Source organism: Mus pahari, chromosome 3 (assembly GCF_900095145.1).
Source record: "Mus pahari chromosome 3, PAHARI_EIJ_v1.1, whole genome shotgun sequence".
In the NCBI taxonomy this organism is placed as follows: domain Eukaryota; kingdom Metazoa; phylum Chordata; class Mammalia; order Rodentia; family Muridae; genus Mus; species Mus pahari.
In genome coordinates, this window is record NC_034592.1 from 32,011,111 (window position 1) to 32,027,078 (window position 15,968).

The 15,968-nt window shown below is 38.6% G+C and overlaps 1 protein-coding gene across 5 annotated transcripts in view; it reads right to left on the reverse strand.

Moving 5' to 3' along the window:
- Nucleotides 1–15,968, reverse strand: part of Zeb2 (zinc finger E-box binding homeobox 2) — a 131,665-nt gene that overhangs the window by 18,517 nt on the left and 97,180 nt on the right. For all 5 annotated transcript variants that reach the window (XM_029536000.1, XM_029536001.1, XM_021194379.2 and 2 more), the window contains one exon: nucleotides 12,546–12,617. In XM_029536000.1, the coding sequence (XP_029391860.1) occupies nucleotides 12,546–12,617 (72 nt within the window). The remainder of the gene's footprint in view (nucleotides 1–12,545; nucleotides 12,618–15,968) is intronic.

Consider the following 15,968-nt stretch of genomic DNA (forward strand, 5'->3'; position numbering starts at 1 on the left):
AGGAGGAAGAGGAAGAGGAAGAAGAAGAAGAAGAAGAAGAAGAAGAAGAAGAAGAAGAAGAAGAAGAAGAAGAAGAAGAAGAAGAAGAAGAAGAAGATAGCAGCAGCTATCGAAGGATACTAAGCAAGAAAGACAGTTGTACGGAATGAAAACACTTGTACTTTTAATGATGACTCTGCCTATAGTATGACAGGGACAGAAGAAAAGGAAGGGTAGGTTCTGCTGAGTTGGCTGAGGGTACAGTGGGATTGGGACTGGGGATATGTTCATCTCCAAAATCCCCGAAGAGACAAAGATTAAGGAAGCGGTGGTAGAGACGAAGAAAAGTTGCTGGAATTGAGAAAGATTTACAAAGTAAAATCTCTTAAGACTTGGGGAAAGATCCAGCGTGCCCAAGTGACATGCTAAAGTGTCTTCCGTATCTTTAGTTTCCAGCCTGATAAATGGCTAGTGATATTTGCCAAAGCAGAAAACACTAGAATTCTAAAGAGTTGGAATCGTGTATAAACATTAGCTCAAGCGGAAGAACAGTCAGGAGAATTTTCTTTATATTTTATGGGCGGTCAGACTAGGCGGTGACAATTCTGCATGCATGTGACCTCAAGTCTTTTCCTTGTTCTCTCCACCTTCTGCTAAGTTTAACAAGAATAGCTGTCTGACTCCAAAGTTTCCTTTTAAAAAGGGTTTGGAATGTAAGGTACTAGATGAATACATTTTACCTTGAACTTTTGCTTATATCTGTTCTTAGTTGGATTTAATAGCCATCAGTTAGGATCATGACTCAGCTGTTCCATTCACAAGGCCGTCGGAGCTTTCAAAGGATATTGATAGAAAAGATAATGATAATGACACTGAGCTTGCTCCATTGACTCCTTAGGGAGTGTGTGGGAACTACCAGCTTACATAAACTATTTGCCCATTTGGGGGCTCATTAAAATAGTCTTACCAAGAGTTATTTTTTTTGCTTTTAATGATAGGAGAAGACAAGGAACAAAATTTAAAATAAATGGTTTTATTTGGTTTGGGGTTTTGATTTTAGTGCGAGGGTTTCTTTGTGTAGTCCTGGCTGTCCTGGAACTTACTCTATAGACAGGGCTGGCCTTGAACTCAGAGGTCCACCTAACTCTGGCTCTAGAGGGCAGGGATTAAAGGTGTGAACCAATACCCAGCTAGAGTGAATGTTTTAAAACAGTATGAGTAACTTTAACAGTGGCCGACATCTTTTTCTGTACTATGACAATTCAAAGTAATGTTACAGCTCCTTTCTGAACACATACCTATTAGAATATTTTTAAAAATTTATTTGAGGCTCTTCAGAATATTGTCCCACTTGATGACCTTAGTGTAACCCAGTAAAAGTGGATAGATGTACATTTAATATCCTAATTTTATCTTGATATTTCAGCAACTATTTGAATTATCTGGCTATCTTTGCATGAATTTTCATTTGCATATGAATGTTTCCATCAGAAATGTAATCAAATGCAAATTCAATTGGATTTGCATTAATAGTCTTTGGGCTTAAAAGGGAGAAAAATTCTGATTTTTCTGGATAGGCAAACTAAAGTACATCTAGATACACTTCTGGTGTTTGGCAAGGGAATTTGATTGCTAGATCAGACTTTGCCGTGCTGGATTTCTGTGTGAACTGAAGTGAGGTGAGGACGAAACGGCTTCAAGTCACATGTTCTGTTTAAGGATCATCTGTGGTAATCTGTGGATCCTGAACACTGAGTATATTGCCATGAAATGAGTAGTTTTAGAAGAAACACTGATGGGGTGGATGTGGAAAATAATGTGCCTTTAACACTGTGTTTCCATCAAAACAAAACATAATACAAAACAAGGCATCTGATGGTTGATCTAGGGATTTAGAGTTTTGTTCAATTGTCAATTCAGGTAATAATAAGACAACGTGACAGAGTGGTTCATGGTATTCATAAATGTTTACACAAGTTAGACATGACTTCAGTGAGTATCCAAAAAGGGCTCCATGAAGAAATGTCTTTTAATCATTTAAGTCTATTGGCTTTGTTAGGGCTTTCCCTCATTCAAGTGGGGGCAGATCTGCTATCAATCATCTATCTACAGCCACTTAGAGTGAGCTAGCATATAAACGTAAATGAGGCAGCATATCCACCATGAAAAGCAATGTAAGTTTCTCTTTGGTTTTATTACAATTTTCCTTGCCTGGATCTAGCTCTTCATGTCCACACTACCAAGCATTACAGTACCCAAGTAAGCTGCTATTTCCAGGATGATTCCCCCCTCCCATTTTCCCAATTGCTTATCTGCATTTGAAACAAGCCTAATCATTAATTTGTCCAGAAAAGGCCAAAAAACAGAATGCAAGCCCATGGATCCCTTGCCAATGATTTTAGGACTTAGTTCCAAAATGGGTATCCGGGCTCAGGGCTCCCCCACTGCCAGGTGACTACAGCTGTAAGATGCAGACTGAAGGGGCTGATGTTTTCCATTTAGGAGTGGAGGGTTTATGACTACAATTGGGGAAGCTGGGGGAAGGTAGACAAGGTGGTCCCCAGCCACGCATCCAGCTATGTGTTCTGAGGCTGTGCTACATCCTCTAGGGACCGTGCCCTCACCCCTCCTTATATGTGACTCCCTAGACACTTCCTTTTCTACTCTCAACTGCACCATGTTCCAGTCTCTGAAAACCAAAACCCCTCTTGCTTGCAGTACTGGAGCAAGGGATAGGGGTGCATTTTGGTTACCCATGTTGGCAAGGGTGAAGTTTTGATTGTATTTGGAAGTTTGTATATGTGTTTTCCCAAAGATTTTACAGTACAGTGTAGTGGACCCAGGACTGAGGTGGAGAGCTTGCTAAGAAGTTACAGAATTCCCCCGCTGTGTTTTTCTAGTATTAAAATCAACCTCATTTTTGTTCTTTCTATAATCCTCTTCACTCCCTGGCTGCCTTGGAAGGACTGCCAAAACACACTGACAGAGGATATTTGCATGGTATTTATCATCAAACCATAACAAAAAATTCACAAGAAACCTCAAGTAATTTCTTCCCATGTCTTCTCCGGGGATTTTGCATTTATTCCTAAAATTTACCCTAACATCGTGCAAATATCTCAACCTTCCCTAAGGTTAGTTAAACTTTTCTCCATCCAGAAAGAGAATGTTAATTAAAAATGTTTCCTCATGGCTATATGTGTTTTAATATTGGTAGATAAATTTCTAGATCCCTTCAAGTCATCAAAGGCTCTCTTTTCTTTTAAATATGTTAGTCAGTCTTACTAGTCATGCTTATTAATGACACTTTCATAAATACCTTTAAGACTGTCTTGGGAAAATATTGATTTTTTTTTTTTAAGGTAGATAACGAATGTCAGTCTAAACCTACTTTTATAGTAATTGCCTAAAAACAAGCAGGGTCAGCAGAACTCTAAGTGAAAAGGAACCATTGACTGGTTCAGGAATCAGTCAGCTCCCATAATTGAGCTGCTTAGAACATGTTCTCAATAACACTAAAAGTGATTTTTACTTATAGTTTACAGGTCGTCGAGTTTATAATGTGACCCCAAAGCTGATTCTTTTTTTTTTTTCTTTTTTTCTTGTTTCCCTTTGCCATTTATTTTCTATATTTCAAACAAGATAGCAGCTTCCCTGTTACCATTAATTTAAAATCTGGCATGCTTTCAATTTTCATTAAAAACTGAAGGGATATATTTTAATATTAGTGCTAAGCCACTTTGGCAAACATTAACATAAATAAGTAAGGCTTTTGGAAAAATCTAGCTTTTATTCACATTGCTATGTCAAGGCAAAGGGAACAGAAGCAGTAGTCACGTGTCTAGTATAGCTGTCTTCTTCACCCTTGTGGGAAAACAACTCCTTTAGTACTAACTGATGAAAAGAAGACAGAGCAATACTTAATTTTACATTGATTTTTTTTTTTAAGTTTAAAGAAGCATATGCAAAGGTAGATGAATTCTCACAACTACTTTGTATAAAGTTGGCTAATAATTAAGTATCAGCATACATATATTGGCACCAGATATCTAAAACCTGGGAGGGAGGGGGATGATCTTTTTCTCAAGTCACAGCCACACAGCAGCTTCTCAGAGCCTCCGACTGGTACAGAGGTGTGTATCAGGCTAGAGAAAGGTCGTCAAGAGCAACAGAGAAGTTTCTTCTCTTGCAGAGAATTAGACATCTTGGTGGTCTCTCCACCTCTGCTCTTCTATGGCCTTCTCTGAGGGGGCATGTTCAAATACCAGTGAGAGATTCATGCTAAATGACTGGGAGGTGGGAATTTGTAGCAGTCTGCAAGATCAAATATTTCTCTCCACAGCAGGAAGTAGCCCAGTCCAGGATGCCATCTAATTTTAAAGTTTGATTTTGTATGAGAGGATTGTGAACATCAAGATCCAGAGGCTTAGAGTAACCTTTGAATGACTTTGCTGTGCGGCAGTACAAAATGATGCAGTGTATTGACTTTTAATTCCCTAGCTAAACAAGATGTGTTCATCTTTCCCTTAACCATGTAATCAACTATCTGGAATTAGCATTGCTGTATTTAGGACAGTGACTTTACCCAGCAGTTCATACTTTCTTTTCATAGAAAGCCATAAAACAGTCAGTGTTTGCCTTGCATAGTCATTGGTTTTCAAGGTTTGGTTTGCATATCGGTGATGTCAATATACTGGGTAACTTATTTGAAATGCAAGTTCTCAGGGCCCACTACAGAGTCAGCAGTCTGTGTTTTAACAGGCCAGAGAGGAAATCTTGTCTGACTTAAGAATCTCTACTAGTAGGACTCTCTTTTCTGTCTCATACTGCACACAGCATGATGTAGTATGAGACACCACGGGATCACTTCACATCGGCAGCCTCCTGAACACTTAAGTCTGAGTTTGCACCCCTCTCCTTTGCTTGCTGGATACCATCTGCAAATATGAACCCTTGAATGGTTCATAGGACATTTAATTTTTCTCTTCCACATATGTGAGCTGTCAGAGGTGTGGGCCGTGTGTCTCCAGGACTTACTGGGAAGTCTAGAATACATCTAGTTCTGGATAAGTGAAAGATAATATCAAACTCAGAGCCTGGGACTCCCCATTTGGTCCACTTATTTTTGGTTTGGCTCTGAATCTTCTCACCTGCCAGCATGTACCTCCTTGGGTATCCTTAAAGTCACAGCAATCCACACTTTGAATTAATTGCCATCATCAATTTGTTGTCTATTCCCTAGGTAAGTCTAGAGAGTTTCATCTGTATTCTTTTCAATTAAAAAGTCAAAATAACACAGATTTCTGGTGGGAGAACCGCACACAGCGATTAAGAAAAAAATATTTTGGAGGTGCCTGGAAACCACAGGCGGCATCACAGCAAGGAAAACAGTGCTTATTAAATATTTGTTGAAATGAGTGAAGGAGGCATGCAAGAAGAGGCTAGGAGTGGTCGTTATTTCTTGCGGGAACTCTTGCTATGCAGTAGAGTTGGCCGCTCCTAATTGTAGATGAAGGTAATAAAATCCCAGCACTCATGAACCAGGAAGTGAAGACACTCTTCCAGGTGCATACCTGTGATGGGTTATCCCTGACCATTCCTGTCCGTCCTGTCCAGGGCTCCTACTCCTCTCTTTTTTTTTTTTTGGTCATTGATTTTTTTTTTTTTAAGTAGGAAATTTACTTTTAAAAAACCCACACACACCAAACTCATGATTTGTATGACAGATGCATGGCGGAACTGTATGAATTGTGTGGCTGAATGACAAAAACTCCCCAGCTTTGAAAAAAAACGTCACAGAGTCAAGCTAGAGACTTGCTTCACAGTAAGTAGCACAATAGTAGAGTAGTGTATGTCCTCCTTTTGGGGGACTTGGGCACTAACTGAATTCTCCACTTCTGCATGTTTGCTAACACTTCACAGTCTCTCACCTTATGCCGGGAGATACCTGATATTCAAACTTGCCTGGGCTCCAACCTTATAAAAAATACTAAAAAAAAATTTTAAACTTTTAATTAAAATCCATTGTAGGAGAACTAAGAGAATGTTGGGGCTGCTAAACCACAAAGAAAATAAGCCTTATCTTAACCCAGTTGGAGGAGTCAAACTACTGTATTGTTGGCTCAGATGAGATTTCCACTGTCGGTCTGGATTATTTCTGAGGGTCCATTTGCTATGAGAACACCGGTCTTGTTATTTTATGGACTGAACTGTTATTTTAGGGGGAATATAAATCCCGTATACGATTCTGTAGTATTCATCCCACATACTTGCATTTTGCTGTTTGCGTTCTGTGAAATGCCATCGAGATGAATTGTAGGGCCGGGGATGGAGGGGGGGGGACCATGAAACTTGTAGAGTACCTTGTTTGTAGTTCTTAAAATGATCAAGAATGAAAGCCAAAGACAGGGCAGCGTAGGGACCAATTACGAGGCGTGGTTCACCGGGTAGGGAGAGCAGAAGAGGGCGGGCCCTTACAGGACTTCCATTCCCACATATCACGCCAGTTTTTATTTTCTTATATTGTGTTTCCCAAGGCAATTTCATGAGGAGAAAGGATAAGAATTGGGAAGCCCAAAATTTCTAGCCTAATTTTCTCATTTAAGAAGCTGATGTGCCCAAGATGTAGTGAGGCTAACAATTCATACAGTTACAAAAGAAGTTTCTAGAAGACCTGGAAGCAGACATCACACTTTTGAACTCCTGGCCCATTGTTCTTTCAACTACATCACAGTGATTCAACATGAGAGAAAGACTCCATCTCTTTAGTTTTTGTTTATCATGCTTGATTTCATAACATTTGAAAAGGACCTAGATGCTGAAAAAGATCACAAGGACATGAATAATTCTAAATGCCACATTATTACACTATAAAGTTAGTATGAAAAAAGCCAATTAAAATGCCAGCTTTGGTGGCATATGATATTAAATGACTCCTCTTTATGTCTGTAGATTTATTTTGTAAATTTAAATTTACTTATTTGCTGAAAGTGTCCCTACTTGCATAAATCTTATATCTTTTCATTCTTTCCTTGCCCTGCCTCTCTTTCCTTTTTCCTGTTTCTATGGTCATCCAGATTGAGTTACTGCATGTCATCATGGCCAACTTTGGTTGGCTGTCAACTTGACACACATGGGAAGAAGAAATCTCCGTTGAAGGATTGATTGCCTTCATCAGATTGATCTGTGGGCATGTTTGTGGGGCATTTACTAAATCGCTAATTCCTGTAGGATGGCCCAGCCCACCATGGGCAACACCATTCCCAGGCAAGAGAGCTTGAGCTGTATAAGAAAGCAAGTTGAATATGAGCCTGAAACCAAGCTGGCAAATAAAATTCCTCTGTTGGTTTCTGCTTCAAGCTCCTGCCTTGGTTGCCTTGGCTTCTCTCAATGATGGAGTATGACCTGTAAGTCAAACAAATATTTCTCCTCCAACTTGCTTTTAGTTGTGTTGTGTATCATAGCAACAGAAACCAAACCAGGACAATGGGGGAAAATAAGAATTCTTCAGATTCTGTCCTAGAGATGCTTAACCTTTCTATTTAGTATATAAGGACTGTATTTTTCTTATTTCAGTATTTCTTATTTTTAATCAAGTTTTAAATGTACTCAATAAATTATAACTCTTGGAAGCATCTTGTAAAGATACATTATTATGAGCGATTATTTTAATAGTCTGAGTGCACAGTAAAGAAAATAAGTCTTAAACTGAATGTAGAGTAAGAGACCAAAAAGGAACTTCATTCACGCTTCGTTTTGCTTTCTTATTTCACAAACTACTTGTTTTCCCCCCACATGCTTAATGACATCCTCCTACATGTGCTCCACTTCTTCAGATTAAATGAAATTGTGTCAGCCCTCGCTAATACCCCATCCCTCACAGGCTTCTCCCTCAGAGCCCTGCCTGCTTGCATCTTTCTTGAAACACAGAGCAAAGAGGCTGGGTCAAACTACTTCTTAATTCACACTGCTGATCCAAATCACTGTTCCCTGTTTTACAAGCTCATTCATCATTAATTCATTCTCTAACTCAAGATATGACCTGCTTACTAACCACCAGCTCTACATAAAGTACTACGCATGTTGAGGGGGCTATGGAGGAAACCAAACTTAGTATCTAGCCTCGGAGTCTCCACTCTATAAAGTTTCTGAAGCATTTTGTTTGTTTCTTTCAGACAGAACCTTGTGCTCATTGTGTAGCACAGGTTGACCTCAGACTCACCATCCTTTGGCTCCCAAATGCTAGAGTTAGAGAGGTGTTCTGCCATGCCTGGCTATAACTATAATGTTCTGATGTCTAAAGTTATCTTTCTATGCATCATGTTTTAGTGCACTATCTATATAGATCAAGTAAAATGGCTTATGTCCTATGACTATATTTTGTCCAGGCTGCCATTGGTTAAAAGGTAATAGTCCTTCCAGGCAAGGCAGTGTATACCTTTAATCCCAGCACTCAGGAGGCAGAAGTACTCAGATCTCTGTGGGTTCAAGGCCAGTCTGCTCTAAACAGTGAGTTCCAGGAGAGCCAGAGCCACATATTGAGACCCTGCTCAAAAAAATCAAACTAACAAACAGGTAGTAAGTAGTTGGTGCCTAATTGTCCCCTCAGTCCTGGTGCTTCACTAAGCTCCAGGCAGTTCAATCTCTCAGAACCATGAGGAATCCTCATCATTCAGTTCCTCATTCCTTAAACAGGCACTTCACTGATAACCAGGCACAGACAGATCCCCGGGTCTGCTCTGGGCACTTGCCTTAGTTAATCTTGGAATGTGTCCTTTCATTCTTGCTCCATTCTTACCTAAGCACACTAAGAGGTATTCCTTTCCTATCTATGTGTCTACTACAGTACCAAATATGTGGAAAGAGACTTAAATATTTATATGCTTAATCTCAGGCTATGTTTTCAAAGCAGAATATTCTTTCTTGATGACTGCTGTCCAGAGCAATTACTCTCCATTTCTACTTGAGATTTCATCCATGCTCCTACTTATTTGCTAGTAACTGAAGCTCTTTTTTTTTTTTTCCTATCCACTTCAAGAGTATAAGCTATATGAGACAGCTCCCCGGTACACCTTAAATTTGGGTTAATTCATTTCACATATCATTTTTCCTCTTGGATCACACTACTGAGACAAAAACAACTGTTACCACAATTACCATCACGCTCTTCTAAAAGCCTCCTCGGCCTCCTCTCGTGTGCGTGTCCAGCCTTTCCACTATTCTCTTTGCACACAGGCATGCACAGGAAGTTGTTTTCCTGAAGAACTTGCCTGGAAATCTTCAGGCATCCGTCTATGACTCTAGCTCTAGCATAGGATCCCCGTTCTCTGTCAAGAAACTCTGCAGTATATACTTTTCCTTTGGACCTACATAGCTTGCTGTACTTCAAATGAAACAATTTAACACATACATACATTATTATAAGTAAAAATTATAACACTGGTTAGCAATGAATCAATATCAGTTTTAATACTGTGTTAAATATTTGGCGCACATTTCGCATCCGTGTGCCTTTTCTTTTACTCCTCTGATTGCTCTGTGCTCATTGCTTCCTCCATGATGCTGAACAAAATACTTCTACACTTAGTAGGGTCTCAATAAATGATGACTGGCTTGCAGAGCTCATGAAGAAACAATTATTTATTTGCAAATGTTGTCTTCCTGTTATTATGACTTGACCACCTCATTGCCCTATAAAATTTTATGTTCCTTAAGGGCACATATTAAATATTCCATTTCTTTATAGTTTGCCCTCCCTCAAGCATTGGTTTAAATTCTGTCTGCTTAAGATGAATACTGAAAGAAAAGAGTGTTTGTTTATTGATGGCTAGCCAAGCTGAAGAAAAAAAAAATGAATCCTGATGGTAATCAGTTATGAAATAACAAAGAAATATTTGACAGCTTTATCATTATTATATATAAATAATATTAAATCTTCCTCTTGTATAATTAATTTACGGATGCTAGTTAAAGATGAGGTGAGAAGACTTAATGGGTAGATGCGGCTAGTTTTTAAGAGCCTTCCTCACTTGCTTTCACTACTTGAGCCTCAAATGCTACAGCAGAACAATGGACGGAGATGTTCAACTTGATGTGGGATGTTCCAGGACATCAAAGGTTTTCAAAATTGTCTCGTCAATGGCTCAGTCAGTAAAGTGCTTATCATGCAAGCAGGGACCTAAATTTGATCCCCAGAACCTGTGTAAAAATGCTCAGCTAGCCAGGCCTGACCTGACTGCACACCTTTAATCCCAGCTCCGGTGAAGCTAAGGCAAGTGCATCTCTATGAGTTAAAGGCTAGCCTACTAAGTCTTGTTGAAAATTCCCCACTTCACCACCTATGACAAACTTTTTTTTTAAAAAATCACTTCATGGCTTCATGACTACACGGCTATAGTTTGATTTTCCCGAGACATCATGGCGGTACAACATGACCCAACTTCTTTCTTCTTATGCTTTCTTTATATTCTCTAATAGTTGTCTTCAGTTTATAACTTTATTTCCCGTAAATTCCCTTTAATTTATATCTTTTACCCATTATCTTCTATTTAGATACTATGTTTTCTCTTTAGCTTATATATATTCCACTTCTTCCTTCCCCGTGCCTTCCTGACTACTGAAAATGTACTTAGTTCAAATTCAACTTCCTTCATAAAACCTAGACAGATTCCCGCTTTGCAGGATCTTGTCTATCTCTGTAATTCAAATAATTATGGCTCCTCCCATTTGATTTATCACATATTTTCACTTACTGTTTAACATCTTTTCATGTGAAGTAGGCATTTCTCCCAAATTAAATAATAATCATGGCTTAGTCTTCCTGGCCATCGTCTCCCTCACATGCACACAACAGGGACTATATTGAAAACACTCAATGAACATGTATTGATTTATTTATTGACTGCATTCATATGAAGTCTGAGAAACACTGAGTATTAGGAGACCGGGATCTTAAAGCCTGGTGAAAGGGTGTTCAAAATTGATTTGCAAACCTCCTGGACCTGAGTACTTTTTGTTAACCTCATGTTAGACTCAGGTATATACAATGGATGCTAAATTGTCACCTTGTCACCCTGTCAGTGATCAGGAAGAAAATGAAATCAGTTTTTATGAAGGCTTGCTTGAAGCTGAGACAACATTTTTCTTCAAGGGAACCTGGGGCCATTTTGAAGCTCACAAACTGGGAGATTTTGGAGAGTCCTTAATTCAGGGCATACTGTTATTATATTTTAAACAAAATCATTTGGCTTTTGTTTCTATTTTTATAGAAACAGTATCCCAGCAACATAGAATATTAAAACTAGAAGCATTCTGAGCAGTCAGCTAGCTCAACACATGTGTTTTACAAATATAGAAACTGAATTCCCAAGAGGATAATTGATTTGCCTAAGGTTGTAATCTAGGTATTGTTGAAGCTGCATCTAGAAATTAGAATTATCAGTGCTCTAGTCTACGATTTCTCTAGAACCATATGGCTGTATACTTTCAGTTTTGTACTCAATTTGACATTATTCAAATGAGCAAAACAGGTGTTTTTAAAAAATTGTTTCACTTACTTTACACCCAAGTTAGTGAACTCATTCTCTTAAGTTATTATTAAGCATATTTATAGACAGCATGAACAGTATATTATGATGCAAATCAACTTAAGGGAAATGTGAATATCATCTTAATTAAATACACTTCTGAAACCATTTAAAGGTGCACACTTTTTTCATTGGCACGTTGAATGGAAACAGTTATGTGATTTTTGTTCTTGTTTTATTTTAGGGAATGACTTTGTATTGGGGACTGTGCTAACATTTGTAATGATGTTACAATGGTGTGGAGGATTGTTTGAAACATGAAGGTAGTGCCATACAGAAAAAGATACACACAGAGTGAATCTATGTCACCTTGTGCTGTGAGAAGAGATGCTGTTTGGGGGAGAACATGAAATGCCACCCTTAACCTCCCTTCTCCAACAACAGCAGAGCCAAAGAAAACACTGCCTACTGTGTCCTGAGAGGTTATTCATCCGTTTTATTTAATTCTTGTTTAAAAGTCTGTCTGAGAAATATTATTTGATACCTCTAGTAGACTCAGAGATTTAAAGGTGAAGAGAGAATGTGAGAGAAGTTAAATGATTAAATTTTTTAAGGAATGTTTATGGAAATTTGGATTTGGGAAAGGTATTTTTCAATTTGTATTACATCATATCACATGAATTCTCAACGACAGATATCAAGTAGTAGCTAAGGCCAGCATATTATATTATGATATAAAAATTATTTTTAAAGTAAAAGAGCTAAAACTAGAAAATCATACAAATCATGCTGTAAGAAAGTCCACTCATAAAACTCAATATTCCTGAGCTTTAGAGGCAAGATAGGGTATAAGAATGGAAGACAAAGTTGCTTAATAAAATAAGAGATATGGCAAATTCAAAATTGAAACAAAACTAGACCTGTGAAGTCTAACTTCTTGTTAATCATGGAGGTACAAATGGATGGGTCTGTGCTTTATCAGATTCAGGAAACCCACATGACACAGAACAAACATGATGTTGCTATGTAAACGTAACTTACCTGTACCATTGTTAATTGTGGTCTGGATCGTGGCTTCTGGCCCCATAGCATCATAATCTTCCTTCATTTCTTCTGTGGGGGAAAATTATCTTTAGCATTTGAAAATTACAGAAAGGCTTACTATTCTAAGCATGCCAAACATAGGAACAAGGAGGAGTCTTTGAAGGGAAACAGTGAGGCTTGTTGTAAAACTCTAAACAATAGCTTTGTTCAGGCATCTGAATGAATTCAACAGTGCAGGCTGCACAAGAACTTATTTACTTTAAGCGTTACTGCAAGCTGTGAAAAACAGAGGTGCTTATTTGAAGCAAACGAAGGGCTTTTCTTCTGGTGGCAGTTCTAGTGACAAACAGGGGGGAGATGTTATTTTTTTCAATAAGAGTTGAGTCAAAAGTGACAAAGTATTTGAACTTATGAAGAGACACAGTAGCTGCTGACTCTGGGTGCTTCATGGCAAGTCAGAATATCTCATTTTGCTCTCATGTTCTTTCTGTTTGGTATAGCTATGATGGAGTTAGTATAGGCTGGTGTCCTTTTAAAAATCCCCAATTCTGCTGGGCAGTGGTGGCGCACGCCTTTAATCCCAGCACTTGGGAAGCAGAGGCAGGCAGATTTCTGAGTTCGAGGCTAGCCTGGTCTACAGAGTGAGTTCTAGAACAGCCAGGGCTACACAGAGAAACCCTGTCTCAAAAAAGGAAAAAAGAAAAAAAAATCCCAATTCTGCACATCATAACTTGGAATACTTAGATTTTACAAACTAACATCTCAGATGTATTAAAAATAACCATTGACTGTTTTACATAAATTTCTAAAGTCTATTTCTCATACCTCCCCATTTCTATAAATAGCTTTTTGTTTTGAGCATTTATGCCTCCACAGGCAATCATACTCATTTCCTGATGAAAAAATAGAGAGAAAACAGTAGCTCAATGTTTTAATTAAGATGAAAATATGTAATGTTGAAGGTGGAAATTCATGAATGATTAAAGGCCATTTTTGAAAATGGTAATACTCTCAAATAAGGGAGAAAAATGGGAATTTTTCCCTGTGTAGTATATTATAGAGTATGTGGGAAGGCGGAGCAAGGCAGGCTGGCTGCCAGTTAAAAATGTTTCAAATAAACAAACATAACATGGACTCTCCGAAACTGTAGCTGTACAGTACAATACTAATGAGAGCAGACCATGATCCGAGGCGAGGGTTTCTGTACTATAATCCTTTTACTGAGAACACGAGGCACTGTGAGTCGAACTCTCTCTCAGATGTATCCCGATCATTTTTGTGTTTATCACATAATTCACTGCCGTGGTAGAAAAACAGTTGCTAGAAAACATTACAGCAAAATTGAATCTATCTGTATGTAGAATCAAAGCTGAAAGAGCATGTTCCTATCTGATATACACACACACACACACACACACACACACACACACACACACACACACAGAGAGAGAGAGAGAGAGAGAGAGAGTAATTTGATGCCATTTTTCAAAACAGTCACATAATTTTAATAATATTTATTTAGACTGTGCACCCACTTCAAATTAACTCCTGACCTTAGGCACCTCCTTTATTCCAGGAATATTTTCACAGGGATATTTTGCATGAAACATTTAGAAGTTCAATACACAGGAACAGTGTGTTGTCAAATGTAATAGTCGATGTTTTGGGAAGCTCCTTTGGTATTTTTATTGGTCCCCAAAAGTAACAAAACAGGTATGTCTGAGTTCAGTACTAGATATAAATATAGCTCCTGCGCCTCTTGCCCTCACACCTCTCTCTCTCTCACATGACTTCCGGTAACCAAGAGTCACAAGAATCATAAGATTTCCATCTGAGAGAACACTGAGTCACTGAAGGGAAAACGGTTAACAGCTATTTTTATTTATTTATGTATTTATTTTTATTTTGCTTCCTTAAATAATGGTGGTAATATTCACTATTTCTGCTGGACATCCTTCCTCATTGTCATTTTCTTATAAAAAGGTAAGAGAAGTTATAAGAGTTGGCGTTTCCCAAATTCATAAATGTCATTTGCACAGCTGAATAGTAGGCCCTTTGTGCATTGCCTAACTATAACCTCCTTTCCCCAAAGATTGCACACTGTTCAGAGACGATGGTGCCACTTTTACCTGGAATGTCTTTACCCCGGCTGACTTGCTGAGCTCGGCCATTTTTGTTTTGGGATATTAAGCTCATTATAGTTAGATGAGTCACTGAGCCTTCTCAGGTGTTAGGGTCCGTGTGAACCCACATGCAAGAGGACATAACGATAGCACTTTAGGAATACCTCCCCTCAATTACTGGCAAGTCTCACTGGCTTCCTTCCTCGTGCTTAACCTTTTTCAAGACACCTCTGACTCAGCATTCCTGTGTCTAAAACCACATAGTATATTTATTTTTTCAAACACTTGTAAAAGTTTGCACTTTCCAGTCACCCTTGGGGCTAGAGGGTACATTTGTAAAAATAAAGAACACTTTCTTCTGTAGGGTGAAGAATCCTTGAGTAAGCAGAAAGGCTGAGATGCAGGTGATTTATTTAAGTCTGTGTCCATGATAATGATGTCATGGTTTCCAGCACACTGTGTCCGCCCCATTGTGGGACGAAAGAATGTCAAGGACAGTTCCAAACACAAAACTTTGATTGTGCTAGGACCGGAAAGGCACAGTAAGAACTCTGCCTCACTCTTCAGTGCAAAAACCTGCATCCTGCAGACAAACTACAGAGCGAGGGGAGAAAGAGCAAAGGAGAGGGGCTTATCTCAGGGGAAAGCTATGTGCAGAGGTAGGACTGCAGACAGCCAGGCACCGGGGAGAAAGCACTCCTAAATAAAACACACCAGAATTAGAGTTATTGTCGTGTGTGTGTGTGTGTTTTGAACAATAAATAAGAAAAATATTTTATCAGAAGAAAAATGTGTTATCTACAAGTCAGGATAAACAATGAGGAGCTTTTAAAGACTAATTTCTTTTCATTAGACATCTAGGCACCACATCAGAGCGCTTTTAGAACAATAATAATAGAAAAAGAACAGTAAATCATCACCAATCATCAGAGCCAGACAGGTAATAGCTGGGTCACGCTTGTTCTAGATAGCCTAAAGAGATTAGGATTTACATTTTATTTAATTATTTGGACTCCAGAATGCTTGTTTATTTACTATAAAGGTAAGAGCATTTACATCACTGTCCCCATTAACTACAGGTGACAGCAGGCTGTATAAGGGATTCATAGGGTTCATTGTACATTGAGATGCTTGAAATTATGATCCATAACCAACACACAAAAAAGCTGCTACAGTCACAAACTACTATAGCCTGACAGTGCTGTTTTGGTTCTCAACTATTGATCTTTTCCTTCCTTCCTTCCTTCCTTCCTTCCTTCCTTCCTTCCTTCCTTCCTTCCTTCCTTCCTTCCCTCTC